The following is a 25,001-nucleotide window of genomic DNA, read 5'->3' as shown; positions in this document are numbered from 1 at the left end:
GGAACCCACAAGGAAAACACAAAAGAGGAGGGCCTTGGACAATGTGAAGAAGATCTACTGAGACTAAAAGACAACAACTGGGGTACTCCTGGAGTCAGCTACAAGTTTTCTCTCGAGAGACTGAAGTGGAGGAGACTTGTAGATGACCTATGCTCCACTTGGAGTACAAGGGTTTAAGTCAAGTCAGTCCCTCGTGGAGCCAATGGCCTGAATTTACTGATATCTGTATGAGTTCCAGCCATTTATAAACAGCTGAAAAAGGACAAGCTCCTTGAAATTGGGAGCAGCTAGGGACTCTTCTCACAATGCTTCCCTGCTCTAATTTATTACTTCCACCATTACTTGTGTGACCATAGTGTCTAGACACCCCAGCCATGGTTTAGGGCCCCTCTGTGCTTGGCACTGTACAAACAGAACATAAGACACTCTGACTCAAAGAGTTTCCAGTGTACTTGAATCTAATCTGAAAAATGAATATGGGAATTCTCCAATTAGAGTATTTCTTAGCCCTTATGATCTTCATATCAATGGCATAACAAGAATATCTTCAGACTCAATAATGGTAAGAAATTCAGAAGACCACCTGACAGTCATCCCTGTACGTTACGCTCAGAATGCTCAAAAACATCAGCCCAAGCAAACAAACTAGGTTTCTTTATTTAGTGATTCACAACAGACAGTGGAAAAAAGAATGAACCATTGTCTTAGTCCCTAGTACTGTTCTTTTCCAATCCCTCCTTTACTGACATATAGTGGCCAGCAAGGCTGACTAGCAAAATTAATACTTGCTGGGTCTTCGTCATTGCTATCCAGACACGGTCCAACAAATTCAAATTGTGAGTCTTCTTCCCATAACCAAATTTGTTTCGCTGGTCAGTAAACTGGCCTGATCAACAGGAACTGCATTGTTTTGGCAGTTATTTAGTCTCTAAAGCACATTACGTATTTGAAAAACGTGCCAACACTACGATGGTGGCCATTTTGTACCAAAAACCCCCCATACAACAAAAAACTGTGAGTAGAGATCTTGCTACCTTCGGATAAAGTTGAGAAATGGAACCTTGAGTAACCACACATTTCCCAGCCTTTCGGGACAGATCAATGCCAAGCAGGTGAATAAAATGTGACAGGGAAGGCAGGGTACCCTCACATAGAATCACAGAACGCTAAAACTGGAAGGAACCTCAAAATGTCCTCAAATCCAGTCCCCTGCACTCTTGGCAGGACCAGGAACCCTCTGCATCAGGGGTCAGCCACCCATGGTGTGGGTGCCAAGAGTGGCATGCTAGCTGATTTTCTTTGGCACGTGAGGCAGGAGCTCAGCCCTGCCCCTCCGCCCCCATGCAGGTGAAACTTGGCTCAGAGCCAGGGTACCTGTGGATTAACAGAAGATCAGCTAACGCTGCCAATCACCACCGACATGGTAAAGCTCTGAATTTTAATTTATTTATTAAATTAAGCCATTGTAAGTAGGGCTACTAGTGACTTTAAAAGGTGCCACCAACATAGAGGTCGAAAGGTCAAGTTTCTGCACTCTGCCTTGGAAAGGGAGCCAACCCCTGCTCTAGATGATCCCTGACATCTATTTACCTCACCATCTCTTAAATGTCTCCAATGACAGCGATTCCACAACCTCCCTTGGCTATTTATCCGAGTGCTTAACCACCCTGACAGTTAGGAGGTTTTTCCTTATGCCCAACCTTAAAAGAACTTCGGGAACCAGTCAAACCAGTCCAGTCAAGGGAGAGTAATGCAGCTGCCTGGCCAGAATAACCTCCCCTCGTGCCTCTCTGCGTATGCGTATGATGCACAAAAGGCTGGCAGACTGATGGGGGTGTGACTGATACTCACCCTGTTAATGCGAACTGAGGGCTACGTGGGAGGGTGGTGACTACAGCTGGGGAGAATGGGGCGATCAGCAGTGCTTATCAGTGCTTGCACTCAGTGTTGCCTGTAAGCCGAGTGCTTGGGTGGCCACCCAGGAGAGATTCAGGTGCCGCCTAGCTGTTCAGCCGAGTGTCCACAGTACCCACAGCTGGCAGCGTGTATTTGTACAAGTGGTACACCTCAGCACGTGCCTTGGTGCACAAAACATTTCTTCCGCTGATGGACAGAAAATAGTTAGAGAGAACACTGGCTGCAAAGCTGCTGCAGCAATGGTACCAACACCTGCTTTTTGGAGGTGCAATGTCCTTCACCACTAGTCTAGTCTATGAGGGTTCTAATCTCATTGCTGATGCAGGATTCTCCTACTCTTTTTTTTTGCCACCCCCATCATAAGAATCCACACGGGAGCAGACAGAATCCAGCCCTGACCAACAAAAGATGAGAGAGCCACAAATTTTTTTCTATACCTATATCTATATATTAGACTATTATAATCTTTTCCTTTAATTAGGGCCTCCCGTTGGCACAATGGTGCAATTGTTAAGCAGATTTTAAATGGAGACTTAAGTAGCTGTTTTATACCTAATCAAATGGGTAAATACAATGATTTGCTCCAATTCCCACTCTGATTACATAGTGTAGCTATTTCATTTCCTAAATAAGTTCTTTGCGCCCAATAAGAACAGTTTAAGGAGCTTAAGAGCAGAATGTTGGGCTCAGTTTCTTTCAAGGGTAATAGAGTGGGAGTGTCTATATAATTAGCTTTGTTGGGCTCCTTCTCCCACAACACAATGCTTGCTATACACGAGTTTTCTCTCTCTCTGTCACTCGCTCCAAGCCCCCATGTTACAGCCACAAAATAATACAGAGAATGTAAGCCTCATTCTTTCACTCTCATCCAGAACCTATGTGTAGATTGCAGACCTCTGTCAGGAGCCCAGAGGTCTACCAACAGAAGTCTGATGCTCCGGGAGCCCTCTACCGACATCCCGGTCATCCTCATTCCACGAGGAAGAAGGGATGTGTCAACAGAAGGGCCTCCCCTGATATTTGGCCCCATGTAGATGGGCCAAATGTTGGGAAAGCCTCTCCCAATGGAACTGTTGGCTGGAGATATGCAAATGTGCTGTGCAATTTGCGTTCTTTTGCTGACAATTCTCGGCACTTTAGACATAGCCTGAGAGAAGTACTAGTAATTTTGACATGAAGTATACCAAACCTTTAACAGTCAAATATATGTATATATTTTTAATCCACTGTGCTTTTAACTACTTATAAGACAGCACAAAATCTAAGATCCTCCAACCTACTAATATATTAATCAAACCAAATATAGAGTATGAATCTCTGAAGTGTCCCAGTTTTAACTCTCTCTCTCTCTCTCCATAGAGCATGCAATCAAGTTAACATCACACAATCAACGGCACAAAATAGTAAATAATTGATCTCGAAGAGTCTGATTCTACTTTCACTGACACATATTCAAGGGTTGGTTCTTAGAAAATAAAGTAATTGATCTACTGATGTTCCCAAGCAAGAGTTAGGTATTGTCGGCTGACCTAAACAAGGATGGGATATCGTGCCCTAGTGAGGTTAAGTAACTTTCCCCTGATCTCACTGCATTTGAGTGACATTCAGGAGCAGAACAAAAAATCTGCCTCTCATCATACTTCATGCAGGCAGCCATAAACTACTGCCTGTGAACACAGTCTTGAGCTATCATACAGTGCCAGCGTGACATGCTTCAGTCATTAGAGTTTTCAAAAACCTTTGTGATTAAGGGTGCACCAGAAAAAATACTCCAGAAAGCGAGATGTTGAATTGCACTGAGCATGGTTACAAAAAACACAGCTAATGCAAACAATCATCCTACTCCGTACAGTCTAGATGGGTAAATATTCATAGTAACAAAAACAACAACAATAGCCCAAGTGTTGTTTCAGGTGTGACGGTCAAGCAGTGAAAGCTGGAAGTCCCCATCTTTGTACTTCAACCACAACAAGGGCTCAGAAAAGAATAGGTACTGCACAGATATTTGCTCAATTTCAGGATTAGATACAGTGGTGCCTGACAGACAGATGTTGAGAAATGGGCATGAGATGAGTCAGGCTTCCAGGTAGGGTATTTCCCTAGATGACAAACTACTGTCACTGTTGCTCCTGAAGGTAGGGAGAGGTAAAAATGGGGTCTGCAGCAAAATGTATTTTACAGAAGCCACCCAAGGAACGAACAAATCCTCGCAGGTTCCACTGCAGAAAGCAACAGGCTGGTATTCCAGAAGTTTTGGTATCAGGTCCAGCATTTGGAAGCTCTCACACAGCCATTCCAGAAGCACATGCAGCCTCTGACAAAAGCTTCTGTGTTCTTTGCAGTGGCTAGAGCTGAGGGGGCTTGACAGAAATGTCACTACAGAACACAAAATACCTACCAGAGAATCTTCGAAGCCTGCAGTCTTAAGCTACAATCCTGAAGATCCTTTCATAGGCTTCGTCCCATTAACTCAGTTCAGTGAGACTGCTCACGGGTACAAAGCTCACCTCGGATGTGTGAGTATTTGCAGGATTAGGTCCTTACTTCTAAGGAATGGCAGAGGCCCTAAGGCAATTCAAAGAATTAGCCCCTGGAGGCTCACAAGCACCCACGGGCAAGGAGTGGCAAACTGCAGCCAATAGAAACTGAGAGTGGCTGTCCTGGAGGATGATCAGATGAACAAAATTATCCGGTAGCCTGCCAAGGGCTAACTCTGGTGAACCACCTCCAACCTGCAGAACGCTTATTGACCACCTGTGCCCCAGGCACTGCTGTAATACTAACAGCACTTATCTGGCCCACATGAGCCCTGGTCTCTCTCTCTCTCGGCACCTCTCTGAAGATCCATCAACTCCACAGGCTTTGTCCCAACTAAGTCAGGCTCCTGTGTCTTCCAGCCTCTCTTTGCATCTGACAACTACTTTTGTTACACATGGGCCTGAACAGCTGTCCTGAAGATTTGTTTATAGCTACGTGTTAACATGGGCCTGGCTCACAATTAATACAATCCTTAGAGATGTGTCCATGTCCTGTTCTCTCTTTGACTTGGGGGACTTCTCAAAGCACTGTTGGTGACTTCCAAGATGGAGTCTCCTTTGAACTGTCTCAGGGTTTCTGCCATTCCTCAGGCTCTTTCTAACAGAGCAGGGACTTGAAGCCAAATCTCCTGAGGGCTTTGGCAGTTCATTTACTGCAAGGGCATCCCTTCTCCCTTTCTAAGCACCCAGACGGTGTTGATGTTAGTGAAGCGAATTCACGTGCAAGGTGCTGGCTGTTTGATACTGAACATTCCTGTGCTTCCTTAGATTTCACGTTCTTTAGCAAGTTTCCGAAGCAAGGATTAGGAAGGCCAATGCTACACGTTCTGCTCATTCTTACAGGACCAAACCCTGCCTTCACTACCCGTGCACAGCTCTCCTGGGGCACACGGGCTGCTCCAGTCTCCATGGCCACATCCACGACTCTTTTGGTATATTGCTCTATTCTTCTAGTAAAAGATGGGCAAAGCGCCCAAACAAAACCAGCTCCCACACCCACTCTGGGTGCTGCATCTAGAGGCCTTTATCCTTCCCTCTCTCACTGCAGAAAGGATGCAACCTTCCCCACTTCCATCCCCCTACCGCAAGAGGCCATCTCCCACCTGCTCCTCCTTGAGGGTCCATCATACTCCAGCACGGGTAGGCACACTCAAGTGAGAACATTCAACAGCACCATGCACACTGCAGCCGCAGCAGTAACTTGGGCTAGCCACCCACGCTCAAGCCTATGGGGTGTGGTTGTGCTCAGGTGGTTAGCCTGAGGTGCAATGTAGCATTCTGGGTTGACTCTGTCCATTGAGGATCATTAACCCTTTTCAGCTCAGTCTTGTGATTTAATAGGTTTCTTGATTCAGTGGCTCTTAAAGAGGCAGCCCACTATTACAGCCATATTGTCTGAACGAAAGCCAGGTAAGGTCTCGCAGGGTTTCTTTGAAAGTAGAGGCCTTTTGAATCTATGGCAATGGTTCTGAACCTTTCCACTAGTGTTTGTGAAGCCCCATCAAAGCCAATTCTAGCTACTACGTACATCTCATCGGACAAAAAAGGAAACAGCATAGATTTTTCGGACAGTGATTAATAACATTATTGAAAGAGATTTAATTTAAAAATAATAATGGATTGTAACTTTGCAATTTACTTAAAACTTATTTTCTATGATCATTTTTATTTATCTTTTATTTTTTTTCCTGTACTACCTGCAAATACCCTCGCAGACCCAGGTTGGGAACCATTAATCTATTGACTTGAACAGGAAATCATCTTTCCCTTACTGTTTGTCATTAAAATAAACATGGGCTGGGGCCCTAAGATTTTATCTGATCTGTCACATATCACTCTCCTTTAACACACTCTAAATGAGTGGGTTTAGCGCAATAAAACTGCTCTTCTCGCTGTCTCTCAGACTCAGCAAACATGAAACAGGAAGCAGCCCTCCAGTACATTCAGAAGCAACACACGTTACATCATGAGTTGATGATCCATCTGGCAGACTGACACAGCACTAAGTTGCTTAATTGTCAGGTCAGGCATATTAAAGATCCAGGTTGTCAGTCCTTTTATTAGAGTTTTGTAGTGAAGAACGTAAAACTCCTTGTAGAAAGTGGGCGGGGGGGCAGGGGGAAGCATGCACCAGGAACTCTAACAAAGAACAATGGGATTCAATTAACAAAGAAATACTGAAGTTGAATATCTATTAAATTCCTGACAGAAGTATCCATTACATTCCAGAGCAGTCTACAACTGAATTATTTAAAACTGGACAGAAGAAAGCACTGAAAAGATTATTACAGGGCATAATTTAGCATTCCTCTCTGGGGGAAAAGGGCTAGAGTACTTAAAGTGCAAATGGAAGGGGCATATTAAGGTATCCATCAATATATCAGGCACTTTTGGTTCAGGTACCTTCTCCTCCACAGTTCCTGTCATCCAGGCAAACTTTCTGCAAATCCTATTCACCAAATGTGCACCTCTTTTCATAGGTTGCCTGGAAATGATTTTTCCTTCCTTGCCTGTGTGTTTTCATACATCTTCCCCATTTCTCTTATCACAGAATCCCAGGGCTGGAAGGGATCTCAGGAGGTCATCGAGTCCAGCCCCCTGCCCAACGCAGGATCAACCTCAACTAAATCATCTCAACCAGGACTTAAAACTCTCTAGGGATTGAGATTCCACCACCTCTCTAGGTAATGAATTCCAGTGCTTCACGTTCCTAGTGAAATAGGTTTTCCTAATATCCAACCTACACCTCCCCCACTGTAACTTGAGACCACTGCTCCTTGTTCGGCCATCTGTCACTACTAAGAACAGCCTCTCTCCATCCTCTTCCGAACCTCCCTTCAGTACGTTGAAGACGACTATCAAATCACCCCTCACTCTTCTATTCTGCAAGCTAAATTAGCCCAAATCCCTCAGCTTCTCATCATAGGTCATGTGCTCCAGCCTCCTAATCATTTTGGTTGCCTTCCGATGGACCCGCTCCAATGCATTCACATCCTTTATGTAGTTCAGTTCTGCAATTGTAGTATTTACAATAACTGTAAAGTGCTTTATAATATGATCTGTAGGAAAGATGCTATGACAAATTAAATCATTATCCACATAGCCACATGCCTGGGGGATTTCATATCCAAACCCTCCCACACTCGTAATGTGACCCCATACTCAAATATGTGTAACATCTAATAGCAGGCTGCAAGCTAAAATTTTATGTTCATTAGTTAGGAATGACCATCTTACAATATTGGCAAGGCCACGAGTAAGTTATGTGAGTCATGCCAATTATGTGCCGCTAACATCTGCTGAGAAAATAAATCAACTCTCATTTTAACTTACTTATTGCAAAACCTCGAGGGACCCAGGAAACTGACCCTTCTCGGATGCTAATCTCAGTTCTGAGATTAGGCCTGAACTTTTGCATGACTTTGAATCCTGGTTACTGAGGAAGAGAGAGGATTAGATCTTGAATAGTGGGGAAATGAAAATGTTAAGATGCATGCTTGGAGTGACAAGGATGGGCAATGTTCAGAATGAAGAAATCAGGGGAAGTGTAAAGTGTTACCAATGGTTGAAAAGCAGAGGGAATCGAGGCAGAGAACGTTTAGGCAAGTGAAAAGAAGAACAAAAAATATATATACAGGAAATGGGGAGTTAAATTTAGAAGTAGAAGGTAAGAGAAAGGCTGGAAGACCCAAAACTAGATGGATGGATCTTACATAAAAGGATCTGATTAGCAGTGCAGTCTCTGATAAACTGCTTCAAGACAGACTCAGCTGGAGAAGAGACAAACGTCACGTAGGCAGGACTACACTTAGAAGATGACAACGACTTTAGGTAATACAGATTTGTTGCTTTTCACGCTGCTCTAATTTAAGTGGAAAGGGTTAATTTAAAAAGCGGCCGTTCTTTCTTCTTGTGGCCTCCTGGAGATGTTCTGAGCCTCTGAACCAAACTGCTCCTGCACTGCACTTTGAACATTAGCTCCTGCTGTGGAACCATGTGAAACATTCGTGGAGAAATGTATGTACAGGTTGTTGATTGTAGTTAGCTGGATGTCCACTTATCGTGGGCGTGGCCATGTTTCCCATGGTCCCATAAAGTTTGTTTCCAGCCACCAGTCTGGCTCTGAGCGTTCTGTGCTGTTAATTAGCTGTAATTTACCCCTAAGTATCTTCTAAGAGCCCAGTAAGGAGTGGAAGTGTTGGTAATGCTGCTAGACAATATTGACCTCCCAGGGTCTGGCAAATTCTCTCGTTTGGCACCAGTCAGGTCCGGAAGGTGCTGGCAGAGAGGTTCAATCTGTAGTATCTCTCTTGCTAGCTAGCCAGTGCTGTCCTTGGAGAATCCTTGCAGTCCACTGCATCCATGTTAATTTTATTTTCCAAAGCTATGAACAGATGATCCTGAGCTTAGTGGTAACCCTCGTAAAAGCAAAGCTCTCTTACAGCCTCCCTTATATCTAGGGGGTCAATAACACCAAAACTTCTTTTCCCAACATGGATGACCATATCACTAACTGGCCATGCATTACTGGTGTCTGCTGGATGGAATCAGAACTGCTCTCCTGGGGCTTGTAGATCCTGCACGGCTAGAAGAGACTCTCTATTGGCTGCAGTGTTAGTGTTTTTTAGAACAAGGAATAAAACACATATCCTCTGTGTCACCATGAAGCTCTAACTGCCTGTTGATGCGTCACATTTGTGACAACCATTATCCTTCTGCATGCCAAAACATTTCTAATGCCGGTAATGTGCTAATTAATCTACCGCATGGAAATAACTCCAAGTGAAAAGAAACATAACCAGGTATCTTCTGAAGCTTCTCCATCACCCAGCCCAATATAAGCTCTAGCTCAACCATGAGTTATGGGCTGAACGCAGGAATCATTAAGTGACCACCTGTGGCCTGTATTCTGCAAAAGGAGAGGTTAGATTAGATTATTATACTGACGCCTGGCCTGAAAAGCTATGAAAAATTCACACATCATGGTGCCAGATGAACCTTCCTACTTACACAACTACAATGTTATGAGTTTCTGGTGTCTTACAGCCACTGCTAGGCAACACTCTAGCCATGTCTACACATGCACGCTACTTCGAAGTAGCGGCACTAACTTCGAAATAGCGCCCGTCACGGCTACACGTGTTGGGCGCTATTTCGATGTTAACATCGATGTTAGGCGGCAAGACGTCGAAGTCGCTAACCCCATGAGGGGATAGGAATAGCGCCCTACTTCGACATTCAACGTCGAAGTAGGGACCGTGTAGTCGTTGCGCATCCTGCAACTTCGAAATAGCGGGGTCCGCCATGGCGACCATCAGTTGAGGGGTTGAGAGATGCTCTCTCTCCAGCCCCTGCGGGGCTCTATGGTCACCGTGTGCAGCAGCCCATAGCCCAGGGCTTCTGGCTGCTGCTGCCGCAGCTGGGGTCCATGCTGCATGCACAGGGTCCGCAACCAGTTGTCAGCTCTGTGTATCTCGTGTTGTTTAGTGCAACTGTGTCTGGGAGGGGCTCTTTTAAGGGAGCGGCTTGCTGTTGAGTCCGCCCTGTGACCCTGTCTGCAGCTGTGCCTGGCACCCTTATTTCGATGTGTGCTACTTTGGCGTGTAGACGTTCCCTCACAGCGCCTATTTCGATGTGGTGCTGCGCAACGTCGATGTTGAACGTCGACGTTGCCAGCCCTGGAGGACGTGTAGACGTTATTCATTGAAATAGCCTATTTCGATGTCGCCACATCGAAATAGGCTACTTCGATGTAGGCTTCACGTGTAGGCGTAGCCTCTGATGGAGTGGACTGGAAACCAGGAACAATCTGATACTGAAATAAAACTAGATTGCAAATGATGATAGAGATATTTCAACAATTTCAAAATCTCATATTCTAGGCAGAGCTATTTCTCCCACCAATTTTAAAAAAGGCATCGATACTGGCTGGACCAAAGCAGTATTGATTTCACATAGAAATGACAGAGAATTGGAGCACTGGCAGTTCGCTGTGAAGTAGGAGATTAGCTTGGGTATAATGTTTTCTGCTTCTGAAGATCTGTTATCCACATATGGAAGTTTTCTTCCTTTTGAAGCACTATACAATAATACTTGCTATCATCAGCTTGCAAGCTGTATCATTGTGTCTGGTTTATGGAACATACAAAGACTCTGCTGGGCTTTGAAAATCAGAACTGCCCCCAAGCCAAAATACATGCACCCTCTAGTTCATTTTTTCATGCAGTACGAAGTCTGAGTCCAGAAAAAAAACTTCCTCTCTCCCTTGTACAATGAAACTTGCAGCACACGAGAATAATGCACATTTATTAGAAGACCAATAGTGAGGATTCATCGGTTCATAACTTTTGTGTGTCATTTTTTATGTCTCATTAGTCTACGCCACTTTAATACACAGATTGGGACAATGCATCTCAGGACTGCAGTCATACGTCAATAGGTACGAGGCAGGCAAGCCAAAGGCAATCAACAACAAAGAAACTACAGGCAGCCCCCTAAACTGTCCACAGTTGCATCTGCCTCACACCTTAACTGTTTTGGACTGGGACCATCTTGTAATGATTCTGATCTACGCTCAGGCTATAAATGTATGAGTATATTTATATAGTGATAGCAAAGTCTGGTGGAAGAACGGCACAGCTGGTTGATGGGCTGTTATTCTCCTTTATTGCCCTGAGTCTAACTCTTCTGCTAAATTTGTTAACGTACATTAAACACTCAGATACGACAGCCCCTAAAAGCACATAGATAGTGTGGTGGCTACCTGCTGCCCTCCCCCCGGCCCCAAGGTGGCTGCATTTCCATGGCACTGTGTGTATGCAGTTTATGAAGTGCTATTAGCACCTTCAGGGTGAGAGAGAGTTCAATATTCTTAACGAAACAGCATACCATGAAAACTTATGCTGGACTAATGAGCGACTCATTTCCTAAGGGGCTGATGAATATGCTGGTATTACTGAAAAATAAAAGCTAAGAAACAAAATTTGACCACATACAGGATACCTTGAGCTGCCTAAAAAGGTAAGGTGCATGCTCTTAAACAATTCAAGATAAAATAATAATGAATGCAGAAGATTAAACTAAAACGTATGAGGTGCCCTTTACTTTTTATCACCATTTCCAAAATCAGTATTTATCCTTTCCCATATACAGAATTTGAGATGACAGCACAGATTATAAAGCACAACCTATTCTACACTTGGCTTCATCTGAGTCTGTTACCACAGACACATGAAAAAATGAAGTGGATCCAAGGCATGAAATGTTATTTCACAAACCTGGAAAGCAAGTTTTTTGTGGCCATGATTTTGAAGTTGGGGAAAAAAATAGCTGGGATGGCGGTACTTTATTGTGACATCATCAACTATACAAGAGAGGAAAGAATACCACGGAAAGGTCATGCTTATCTGGTTCATCTGTGACAATCTGATAATCTGGGCTCTAGGAAAAAATTTTAAAAAATCCTAATGGATGTGCTCTTATGAGAAGGATTAACTTCTAATATATACCAACAGATGCAGCAGATTCGAACATCTGCTAATCACAAATGTGTCACTTAACTAGCTGACTGGTTGGAGTTCACAAGCAAAGAAGAATTTCTCTGCTCTAGAGATGGATGAGAATCCAAATATACACATGGATGAAAGTACTACCAGAAAAATCACATATACACAAACAGTATCCATGGACATACCTGCCATGTGCGTAAGTCTCTGCAGACATGTTGGCTGTGCATGTACGCTGGAATGAGAACTATCAACACCACCATCCCTAGAGTGCATTAATTCTGGGACAAATAGCAAAGCACCTGTCAAATAAGAATTACCCCCACCTTGCTATATAAACCCAGGATTATATGTGTCTACTCCAATCATCTGAAGAAGTAGGTCTTAACTATGAAAGCTTGTGACCTAATACATTTGTTAGTCCCTAAGGCACTATGGGACTGCTTGTTATTAGTGAAGACTTTACAAGTGCTTGATGCAATTCTGTATTTGGAATTAAGAATTTTAGGAGTGACTGAATTTCCTGAAACTTGTTCCCAGGGCACAAGAGGCAAAGTAACATCCCTGCTATAATCTTTAGGAGATTTTCTCTCTCTTCTGTGTCACAAAAAATATCCATTGGGGGTTTTACTATTAGGCCAGATACAGGTCTGGCTGTGAGAATGGGGAATCTGGAGAGATACTCAGTCATTGCCTACAATCTCATGCTCCATCTATAACTCCAGGGAAGTTGGAAGTTGCTGCTAACAATTACTAACAGTTAAATAATCATCATTAGGTTTCAGAATCAACATCTCCTTAGGATGAATAGGAAGAGAGGTGTTAGAATATGCTCAGCCAAGTAGAAAAGCGCTTAGAAGCAGCCAGCTGGAGGGCAGCTTGGGGCAGCTCTGGTATAAGGAGTTGCTCCAGCAGAACTCAATCAATTGGGCCTAGGCCAGGGAAGGTGCAGGACCAGCTCCAAGAGGGAGCCAGTACTTTAGATAGGACAGTGCTGCACAAGCTAAGGGGAGCTTTGGGAAGGTTCCACTGGGGAAAAGGCCCAGGGAGCGAGAGGTGGTCAAGGGAAAGAGAAGAAAGGCAGGACAGACTGCCAACAGAGGGCCCCTGGGCTAGGACTCAAAGTAATGGGTGGGCCTAAGTCCCTTCCCTCTCCACTTGCACCACACCTAGCCATGCCAACTGTGGCCAATATGGCTGTGGCTTGCCCTGAGGTAAGGGCCAGCGATAAAGGCTGGCCACATTGGTGAGTGCATGGGACCAGGACTGCTGAGACCCACGGAAATGGGCAAGGGACTGTAGTGGGCACTATCAGAGGGCAATGCCCCAAAGAGGACCCGGCGATCCTGGGAGAGACGCTTGTCCCAAATGGAGCACAAACTAGAGCAGGGAGAGGCAGCGGATGACACACCAGCCAGAGGGAGGTGCTCCGCTGAAGAGAACCAGTTAATTCCCTCACTGACCAGCAGGAGTCACTGTGCTGGTGAGTTTGCCCTGTGACAAGGGGTAATTCACATCATTTTCAAAACTACCTAGACTGACCTCCAGTACAGCATAGGCTAAAGAACTGCCCTAAAATAATTTCTAGAGCAGGGGTGTGCAAAGTGGGGATGGGCCTCCTTAGGGGATGGGGGGGGGAGAGTGTGTGAAATTTCACAAGTCGGGGGGCAGCTCAATTGGCTGGTGAGTCTCAGGCTCATCCATCTCATTAAAAATGTTGAAACCTGTTCCTGTTTTTATGTTTGTGTATTCACACTGAAATACCCATTAATAAAGTTTTTACATTCTACAGACTTATTTTTTTTACACATGCCAAAAGGGTTTTGTTTTGTTTGGTTTTTTTTCATGTGAACAAAACTGAAATCTCTGTCGGTTTGGATGTCATTAAACAGGTTGCAGGGGCCCCGCTAATTGCAGGGATGAAAAGTGGGGCTGGATATAAAAAGTTTGCACGCCCCTGTCCTGCAGCAGCTCTATTGGTCTATTAGCAGATTTTGCAATCTTGATTTAAAAACTGTCAGATGGAGGAAGCATCGTGACTCTTCGTAAATTGTTCCAATGGTTAAGTACCCTCACCAGGAAAAATTTACATCTTATTTCCAGTCAGAATTTGTCCGGCTTCAACTTCCACCCATTGGAGCATATCAGATCTTTCTCTGCTAGACTGAAGATCTGATTATTAAATATTTTCCCCATCCAGATACATACAGACTGTGACCAAGTCCGTCCACCACCTTCTCTTTGGTAAACTAAATCAATTGAACTCTATACCTTTGTGGCATGGTTTGCAATACTTTATCTCTACTAAAACTACACTAAGAGTAATTTAACCTTTCTTTGATGATTCAGAAGGCACTTCAAGATTTTGCAAGGCCTCAGGGTCATCATTATCAACATCAATTATCATTGTAGATGTAGAAAGTGTAGGAGGTGGAGCTGCATCTGTAACAACCCTATGACATGTCCTGAAAACTGCATTTTTAATAAATGCATGATATCAGCTTACTTGTCCTCTGCCTCTTTTGCATAAAAGTAAAGTGCAAAATGTGCAACTGCGTAATGTTTTCGACAGTAGACAAGTCCTGGTTAACAGACCGAAGAGTGGTATTAAGAAATATCAGACATGCCAGTTACTAGAGATTTGTGGTTGATAAAGTACCAAATAATACAGCTTTTACTGTATTTAGTTTCCATAAGAGACAGTTATAGATTGACTTGAATGTGATCTATAGGGATCTATATGGGTTGTGAGGGCAGGCACGGACATTTAACAGTGGGCTCTGGATCTAACAGAGGAAGGCATCACGGGTGGAAGCTGAAGGTAGACAAATTCAAACTGGAAATAAGAGGCATAGTTTTGACAGCAAGAGTTTGTAACCATTAAACCAGTTCACACTATATCGTGGTGAGCTCTCCATCGTTGGAAATTTTTAAATCAAGATTGGAATTTTTCTAAAAGTTCTGCTTTCAAAATTACCTTAGATAAACTCTCTGGCCTGTGTTATACTAGAGGTCAGCCAGGATGATCTGACTCGTCTCTTCTGGCCTTGGAATCTATGAATCTACGCTTGCACCCAGCTTATTAACCATTCCAGACATCTCTAAATCAGCAGCCTGTCGTCTTCATTGTTTACCATCCCTGCTTATTTTTGGGGATTTTCTGCTAACTTTGTTTTTTTCCAGATCTTTGATAAAAATGTTAAAATAGCATAGTGCAAAGAACTGATCCCCTGCAGGACTCCACTGGAAACATCCTCAGCCCCTCTCCTCCTGGATGTTGATCTCCATTTTACAATTATATTTCAAAACCTGCTAGTCCACTTTAATGTATTTAATGCCTGCATATTAATTTTATATCATTCTTGTTTTTTTTTTTTTAATGAAAATGTTCTGTGGTACCAAATGAAGCATCTTGCATATTTGCATGTCAGGGCGTCTCCTACAGATGTCTTATGAAAAGGATTTCCATGCAACTGGAGATCTAGGTTGCACAGCACCATTAAAGCCAGATTCCACCCCCATTACCTACAGTTTCCCTCTGAAATCAAACACTTGTATCTACATGAGAAGTCTATAGAATAGGGTGTAAATTAAAACCATTATGGTTATACCAGTTTAACCACCATTGTGAATGCTTTTATTCCAGTATAAAAGGGGCCTTTTTCCAGTTTAGTGTCTAATTCTTTGGAAGCACGTTCAGCTAAGATTGGGGTGGGGGGAACATTCTTATGCCTGACCGTGTGTCCTCACAGCAGTATTCCACAGCAAAGTGATAGTGGTTTAATTATACCAATATAACTAGGAAAATCTCCCATGTGGACAAATCCTGATTCCCTTTTCCTTGCCAATTCCATTATTCAGGAACATTTGGGACAGTCAGATTAGGATATTTCATCTTAGAAATGAAGAGACAAGAAAGAGGTCTATAAAATCATGACAGGTATGGAGAAAGTGAATAAGGAGAAGTTATTTGCTTGTTCCCATAACAAGGAGTCACCAAATAAAATCAATAGGAAGCAGGTTTAAAACAAATTAAAGGAACAAAAAGCAGTCAAGTAGCACTTTAAAGACTAGCAAAATAGTTTATTAGGTGAGCTTTCGTGGGACAGACCCACTTCTTCAGACCATAGCCAGACCAGAACAGACTCAATATTTAAGACACACAGAACCAAAAACAGTAAGCAAGGAGGACAAATCAGAAAAAGATAATCAAGGTGAGCAAATCAGAGAGTGGAGGGGTGGGGGGGAAGATCAAGAATTAGATTGAGTCAAGTATGCAGACGAGCCCCTATAGCGACTCAGAAAGTTCCCATCACGATTTAAACCATGTGTTAATGTTCCGAATTTGAATATAAACTTCAATTCGTCCGCTTCCCTTTCTACAAAAGAGCGATAATTTCTTTTCATACCTTGAGGTCATTGACAGAATGGCCCATTCCATTAAAATGTTGACTAACTGGTTTGTGGATCTGGAGTGTTTTGATGTCTGTTTTGTGCCCATTGACCCTTTGTCTAAGGGAGTTAGAAGTCTGTCCAATGTACAAAGCATCTGGGCATTGTTGGCACATGATGGCATATATGATGTTAGTAGAGGAGCATGAGAAAGTGCCCGTGATTCTGTGAGTAACCTGGTTAGGTCCAGTGATGGTATTTCCAGAGAAGATTAAATTAAAGGAAATTAAAGGAAGTATTTCTTCATACTGCAAACAGTCAAAATGTGGATCTTCTTGTCAGAGGATGTTGTGAAGTCCAGTTCAATAGGGTTTCAAAAAAACACCTAGATACATTCATGAAGGGTAGGTCCATCAATGGCTCTTATCCAGGATGGGTCGGAACGGTGCCCTAGCCTCTGTCAGTCTGGAAATGGATGATGGGAGGGATCACTTGATGATGCCCTGTTCTGTTCACTCCCATTCAGGCACATGACATTGGCCTCTGTCAGAAGACAGGACACTGAGCTAGACGGACCTTTGGTCTGACTCAGTTCAGTCGTACTTATGTTCTCAAATGAAAGCGTAAACCAGTAACTACATTTACTTTACTGATGATGTGCCTCACATTTAACAGTCTAGGCTATTATTCTACTAAAGGCTGTGAAGAAAGTCACTAATTTTTTGATAGTATCAGAGGGGTGGCTGTGTTAGTCTGGATCTGTAGCAGCAACAAAGGGTCCTGTGGCACCTTATAGACTAACAGAAAAGTTTAGAGCATGAGCTTTCGTGAGTTAACTCACTTCTTCAGATGCTGATACTTACTGATGATCAAATAAAGACAAACTTCAAAAGCATGTATTATGTTTCCACCCTTCAAGGACTTACTCGTGTACCTTTTGATTACAGCAGGTGACACACACAATTCCAGCATTTTCTTTTTCTTGCGGCTGTTGTTAAAAGTTGGTGTCATCATAATTTTCACAGGACGCAATTATGTTAACTAATAAATACTGAAAAGTGTAATGTAAAAGAAACAAAAAAGGCTTATTCTGTTCCACAGCTGAAGCACTGCTTTTAGCCCACCCTGTTTGTGCCTAGTAGCAAATGTCAGATCCCGTCTTTGCTGCACAGTTAGCCTGGGTGATTGGCACCTGGTCTGAACACCCAGGTGACCCTACTCTCCATGGAGCTCACCCCCAGAAAAACTCTTCTTGGATTTGTTTGTCCTCACCAGGTCTGCCCTCACCTGTGCACATCTGAGAGCCTTGACGGTGTATCCTTGTGCTCATGCAACCTAGGACTCTTTCCTGATTAGTTGCATCAGCTGCAAAAGAACGTACCTGTCCTTTGTGGGAAGTCGAGTGATTTTGCACATGTCCTTGCCAAAAAAAAGTCTGTGGGCTTCAGCTCAAGTTAATATGACATTCAAATGCCAACCCACCACTGCCAACCCAGTAGATTAGTCAGAAGATTTCCTGTGCAGGTACCAGAGGTTTTTGGGCTAACGCCCAGGAAAAGCCTGGGAAAATTGCAGTGAGGAAAAACCCCAAGAGACAAATCTATATAGACATTTACCTTAAGTCACAGGAAGAAAACTGTACTAGTTCCACAGGCAAAATGTGAGTTTATACACCTCGCCAACAGGAAATAGGGTCTCAGTATGGACATCTTTAGAAAATGGAATAAGTTACTTGTGTCTATTACAACCATCTTCAAATCCTACAGAACCCCAAATAAACCTAGATAAAGTGGCATTGGAATTTAGGATTTCTTCAACCAGGAACTATTTAAAATAAATTAACTAAATAATGCAAGATTGTAGTTTTCTACACTTTTCAGAGGCCAGATAAAGGAATTACCATGGCAAGAATCGATCTTTCTTATACTGTTTCAGCTGCTAAGATGCTTCCCAAATTCCCTACAAACAAACCAACCTAATACAAAAATCAAAAGAAATACAAATTATTTGCTACAGAATTCCCAGGCATTAACACACAACCCCAAGTCCAAAAGGTAGCACTTTAACTTTCCATCACTCATCTTTAGAAAGACTTTACATTAGCAAAAGGATCAAAATCATGACTACTTCATGTTCCCAGCCCTTTGGGCATGAGTACCCTGAATTAAATTGTTTGCAGTGAACTAAAGGATGGGATGCAAACACGTACATAAGTGGTGTCTCCATGCAGCTATAGAGTTAACCTGTCTATTCTGGGACACTCACCAGGCAACATCCATAATCTGGCATTTTGATAACCAGACGACCACTTATTGTGGGTATGGCCAAGCTTCCCGTGGTCCCATTAAGTTTGTTTCCAGCCACCAGTCCAGGTTCTCAATGTTCTTTGCTGTTGTTTGACTCTAATTTACCCCTACATTTCTTCTAAGAGCCCAGTAAGCAGTGGAAGTGTTGGTAACGTGCTAGACAACATTGACCTCCTGTGGCCCAGCAAATTCTCTCATTCAGCACTGGTCAGGTCCCAAGAGTGCCAGACGAGAGAGGTTCAACCTGTCCTATGAAAATGAGTCGTGTATCTCATGAGGCCGTCCTGGGGTGCAAACCAAATAAAAAAGCAAGGACTCCAATAATTCTGCAAACAGACCCGTTGGGTGAGATTCTGAAAAGCACTTAACGTTGGCCTTGCTCTGCTCCCAGTAAGTTAGCGTTCATGCTCGTTGACGCCATCGGGACCTAAATTAGGCCAACCCTGAGCACTTCTGTAAATTGCACATGGACGGCACAATTATGTTAGCACTGTAAGACCCTGCCCACACTTGCAGCCATGCATGTTGTACCTACAGCTCCACATGGCAGAGAAAGGATCTGGCAGGCAGAAGTAGAGAGCAAACACTATGGAGCGGGAGACAGCAGGACACTAACCTGGTAAAAACACCAGTATGGATATGGGAGGCACTCCTTAGTCAGCCAGATGACCTCTTATGGGTGTGGTCAAGGTTCCTGTTATCCCATAAAGGCGGCTTACAGCCACCAGTCCTGACTGAGTGTTCTGTGATGTTATTTAGTTCCAATTTATCCCTACATGTTTTCTAAGAACCCAGTAAGCAGTGGAAGTATTGGTAATGTGCTAGATAATACTGCCCTTCTGTGGTCTGACAAATTTTCTGGTTTGGCACCAGTTAAGTCCTGAGGGTGCTGGACTAAGGAGATTCAACCTGTACTACTTTGGCATTCAATAGCTATACTCACTATTGTGTCATAAGTACAGACCTACTCTAACAGCACAAGGTCATATAGCCCAATGGCTAAGGAGGTAGAGCCCCTACCCTACACTGATTACAGGTGAACACAAATATCTCTTGCAGCACAACCATTGTCATATGCTAACTCTGATTTGTCCTACCTTTGTGGATTTAACATACCCATACATCATACACACAGGGTTGCATACACAGGTGCAGAAACACATCCATACTTAATACACAATCGCAGTGGCGAGTAGACAGAGATCTCCAGCTGGAGAGCTATTGGGTTTGTGATGTCTTAGAATTCAAGGGCTGGAAGAGACCTCAGGAGGTCTTCGAATCCAACCCCCTACCAAAAGCAGGACCAGCCTCAACTAAATCATCCCAGCCAGGGCTTTGTCAAGCTGAGACGTAAAAGCCTCTAGGGATGGGAATTCCACTGCCTCTCAAGGTAATCCATTTCAGTGCTTCATCACCCTCCTAGTAAAAAGTTTTTCCTAATATTCAACCTAGACCTGTCCCACTGCAACCTGAGATCATTGATCCTTGTTCTGTCATCTGCCACCACTGAAAATAGCCTCTCTCCATCCTCTTTGCAATCCCCCGTCAGGTAGTTGAAGGCTATCCTCAAACCCCCTCACTCTTCTCTTCTGCAGATTAACTAAGACCCAAACCCTCAGATCCTCCTTATAAGTCTTGTGTTCCAGCCCCCTCACCATTTTTGTTGTCGTGGACACCACATCAATAAGCCCTGCGAAATGCCATTAGTGGGTCACTTTTAAGATGCTAAAAATCTTGTAGTGTGCAGAGATCTGCTTCCTAGGTGTTTCCACGATCTGAGTGACACAAATCCGTTCTGCAGCCCAGGTCTAGACCTGGAGAAATCCACAGGGTTCCATTCTGCAGTAACCACGCCGACAGACATGCTAAGAGCCAAACGTCACCACTGCTGTTGATCAGACAACAAAGCAAAAAGAACACAGTTTGGTATTCAGAGCACAGGCTGCCAGCAGGGACAGATAAAAAGTGATTTTGAGTCTGGCTTTCATTCATTCTGCCAATATTACTGAAAAAAAAAGTTGTGGTGCATAAAATGGTCATTTTTATGGTTATTCTTCTGGCCCGCTCAACACAAAGACAACTAAAGCTGCCTGTTCAGCTGCACTGGAGCTGCTGAACTGGCTCCCCTCACAGAGCCACTGTGCCTGTTTTCACTTCAGTAGGCACATCTGGATGCTACAAGAATGCGATCTGGCTCGTGCGCTCCCAAAGAATGCAAGTAGGCTCCAAAAAACATGACTCCTCACACAGTTTGCCAGGCATAATGGGGGCTCAAACACTAACCTGTTGAGTCCGGGGCTTGTATGGGGAGCTGCTTTCCAAGTCAGCCAGGATGCTGGTCAAGGAGTCAATTTCTGCATCTAAACTGGATCGTCTTTCTTCGAGCGTCTTCTCTCCGGGATTCACCTGGCCAAATAAGGAACAAGATTTCCAATTACATTAATGGCTCAAAGCTGCAGGCAGTTTGGGATTTTCATTACATGGCAATACTTTTACAACCTGGCAACAAATCCAAAGCCTGGGGCACCACCTGGATAAACAAGCTGCCATATGAGAGCTGGATTTCTTATTCACACCGGGGTAGGAGAGGGGGAGTGGATGATGGGGGTGGGACATGACCGAGTCATAAAAGGATTTAGTATGTTTTTAATGTGTAATTCATATTTTCCCCTATGGTTCCTGGAAAGTTTATTAAAGAGTTATGAAATGATCTCCATGCAGTGTGGAGGGTGCTGTAGAAATGTGTAGGTAGCTCTATTGCAGCAGGAATCTTGGTGCAATGGTTTAAGCACAGGCATTCGAAAACCTCTGGGAACATCACTGCCAAGCAACCATCTCCCCCACCCCGGAATGCAGCACAGCTGCCATTTAAGAGCACTGAACAGTGCCTAAGAAACAGGGAGGGTCAGCGTGGAGGAAGACGATGGTATCCAATTCCTGCCACAAAGGAATTTGGGGGAGACAATAAAATGTCATTGCCCAGTTGGGCATCTGGACAGGACAATGGTGTTAGCTATCCTGCATCAAGGGGTCTTTGGTCACAAAGAGCGATCAGGCTGTCTTTTCTGTAACTCAACTGAAAAATGTCACCTCCTACAGCACAGCAGCTTTTGGCAGGCGAGGAGGAGGAGAGGGGTGTGGTTGTGTTGAGAAACACAGGCAATCCCTAATTACGACTTTTAGTAGGTGACAAAATGATTTCCTTTCTAATACAGGTTTGTTGTGCCCTTGTCACAGTGTTTTATGAGGATATCCTGGAGCAAAACCCTTGCCTCTGGTCCTTAGAAAGAAAAATGTTAAACAGCACAATGCTCTTTAGGAACTAGGTCTGAACTAGGTCCAGCAACAAGCAGTCCTGTGGCACGTTAGAGACTAGCAAATTTATAAGATCATGAGCTTTCCTGGGTCTGACCCACTTCATCAGATGATTGGAGCAGATAAGTAGAACCCAGTGTTTATACAGCAGGAGGAGGCGGGGGAGGGCACAGAGAAGAGACTATTAGAAGGTCTGTAGAGCAATGAAGGGTCCTGTGGCACCTTATAGACTAACAGAAAAGTTTAGAGCATGAGCTTTCGTGAGTTAACTCACTTCTTCAGATGCTGGAGAAGCATCTGAAGAAGTGAGTTAACTCACGAAAGCTCATGCTCTAAACTTTTCTGTTAGTCTATAAGGTGCCACAGGACTCTTCGTTGCTCTACAGATCCAGACTAACACGGCTACCCCTCTGATATTAGAAGGTCTGTTACTTAGTGAGCCCAGGACTGGAAGCCAGCAGCATTATACCTGCTCACTGGGTGACCTGGGGCCACCTGGATAAGTGGGTAAGAAAGCAGGAGCTGCCCCTGATCTGACAAAGTGCAGGTTATAAACACCACATACCAGCTTACCCAGCCTGGTAAATTATTCCATGCCACAAGGTGCCCATTGGTGAGGGTTTCTGCACATTCCCCATGCCTCTGGTCTATCTTTGCTGCCAGCCTGAGGGAAAGCAGCAAGAAGGTTTTCCAGCCTGGCTTGTTTGTTGGGGAGTGAATTCCTGGCTCACAGCAGCTGTGATGTAAAGCCATTACAGTCCTGACGAAATTTGCTAACCCTAGCTCCCACCATGAGTCAGTGTGGAGAGCTGAGACATATTCACTGCAGAGCCTTCAGCCCTTAGCAGTCTGGGCACAGTAGCAGTTTCAGGCAGGGAGAAGGTGACAGGGGGCAACCAGCCAGCATGCTGGTCCACGAGGCGTAACAAAATACATTGGCCTCCCTGTACTTCGGCCCTTCTCAGAGCCCAGAGCATCTGCTCCCAAGGAAGAGCCAAGAGCACTGTTTACTGTGCCCCTCCTATGTGCAGAAGACTCAGTTCCACCTGTCGTCAGATGAGCTGCTGGCAAAGGGTTGACATAGAGCAGGCCAGGTCACCAGGGTTCAAACCTCTCTCCCCCTTACCCCCGGCCCATGCCCCACGCGCAACATGGATGCAGACTTGACTCCTTTTTTTCCTCTCCATCTTCTCTCTCTCGCCCATTTTTTTTCTCTCCTCCATTTTGCGTTTTCCTCTTCCCTCCATTCCCTACTCACTACCAGAGCATTGCTGGCACTCAGGGTACAAGGCGCCATGGATGGATCTGGGGAGCTGAGAGGCACAAGCATCCAACCACCTGCTGCTTGAGCAGCTTACGAGGGTGGATTGGTTACAGAGCCTCAAGTCTTGGGATGGGTGACCCATCACCAAGGCCAGTTACACTCCAGGTCCAGGGAGAGGAGGGTGGTAGAAATGAAGACCAGCCTGCAGCCACCTGAATATGTTTGTGTGTGAAATCCTGACCTCAGTGATGTCAAAGATCAAGCTCCCATCAGCTTCACGATGGTCAGGATCACACCCAGGCTGTTCTCCCCACTGACACTGCACCTGAGTGCCTCACTTCCCTAGATATGACCCACACTTACTACAATTATCTGCTCTCCAACCGGGGCGAAATGCTGACTAGCTGACTTTTTAACAACGCCTACTGTACATACATGGAGAGAGTGCAACAGGGTCGTAAGCGCTGATCCAGACATGACACAGCCCCGTGTGACATCTCCAGTCACAGCACAACCAGCGGTAGCATCCTTTCCACATCATGCCCCTTGCTACTCATCTCACTAGCTACAAAGTTATCCCTCTTACCCAAGCCATCTGCAGTACAAAGAGCTGCAACAGCTGCAACTGAAAAGCAGCAGAAAAAGGCATTCTCTGATGCAAAAGGAACATAAAGCATCGAACAGACCCACCAGGGTGCTCCCCTGCCTCATGACAAGTGCAAAGGTTTTGCTTCAAATCCCGAGATACACATCTAAAAAGGCCCAGGGAGGCTGGTCTGCTGAACAGGCATGCAAAGACAAAAGCTGACTCCTGTATTTGGGGGAGTGGGGGATCCGAGAGGCTAGATTTGATGTGAAATTGCCGTTCCAGGCATCAGGGATGCGCTGGAAAAGCAGCACTGCCCTTCTAAACTGGTGAGACTGAGCCTTTTGAAGCAAATCGGTAATGACGGGAGGCTTTAGCAGATGTGACTGCAGCAATTCCAACCAACGGGGTTGAACCAAGGATCTAATAGAACAGAGCTTCCCTGCTGTTCCATCAGGCTGCAGCCAGCCCTGGAATATCCTTTTTAGCCTTGCGGTGACAGGTGGGGATAAAAGCAAACAGAAAGAGAGAGACAAGCTAGGGTTGATTTAGTTCTCTCTCTCTCTCTCTCCCCCCCTCGCTCCCAAGTGCGGTAATGTTACCTGATTTATTTGGCTGGGTTTTCTGGGAATAAAAGACACCACTGAAAGGCGAGGAGAAGGATGTTCGAAAACATTTGGCATTGGCCTAACTCTATTTTCAAGAAACTCCCATTGGCATCAGTGGTAGTAGAGACTGGCTGATCCGCTGTGCTTTTGAGCCTAAATTTTTCCACCTGGTGAACCTGGTGGAAAAAAGCCTTTAAAGTACTGGTCCCCACCCTGGGGGTCAGTGAGGGCATTGCAGGAAGTCTGGGAAAAAAATAAATAAATGTGATCATACAAAATAAGTTTTAAGTAAATTGAAAAGTTACAATCAATTGTTTTGAAATTAAACATCTTTCAATCATCTGAATTGCTGTCTGAAAAATCTATGCCGCGGTTTCCTTTTTCCATTTAATAAAGTGTACAGAGCGGCTAGAATTAGCTTTGATGGGGGTCTGCAAATGGTTTGGAGGGGAAGCAAGGGTCCTTACCAGTGAAAAGGTTGGGGACCACTGTTCTAAAGGATGGAAAAGACCAGTGTGGGGCTGGGGGAAGGGACAACATGCCATGCTGCCCTCCATCCAGTGTCCCTGGT

At 44.4% G+C, this 25,001-nt stretch overlaps 1 protein-coding gene across 29 annotated transcripts in view; it reads right to left on the bottom strand.

Annotated features, from left to right (window-relative positions):
• The window catches only part of LPP (LIM domain containing preferred translocation partner in lipoma), a 456,239-nt gene that overhangs the window by 183,151 nt on the left and 248,087 nt on the right, over positions 1-25,001 (bottom strand). For all 29 annotated transcript variants that reach the window (XM_075004755.1, XM_075004762.1, XM_075004750.1 and 26 more), the window contains one exon: positions 20,941-21,063. In XM_075004755.1, coding sequence (XP_074860856.1) covers positions 20,941-21,063 — 123 coding nt within the window. The remainder of the gene's footprint in view (positions 1-20,940; positions 21,064-25,001) is intronic.

Source organism: Carettochelys insculpta, chromosome 10 (genome assembly GCF_033958435.1).
Source record: "Carettochelys insculpta isolate YL-2023 chromosome 10, ASM3395843v1, whole genome shotgun sequence".
Classification (NCBI taxonomy): domain Eukaryota; kingdom Metazoa; phylum Chordata; order Testudines; family Carettochelyidae; genus Carettochelys; species Carettochelys insculpta.
Note: the sequence above shows the minus strand (reverse complement) of the source record. Positions and strands in the feature narration are given on the sequence as shown.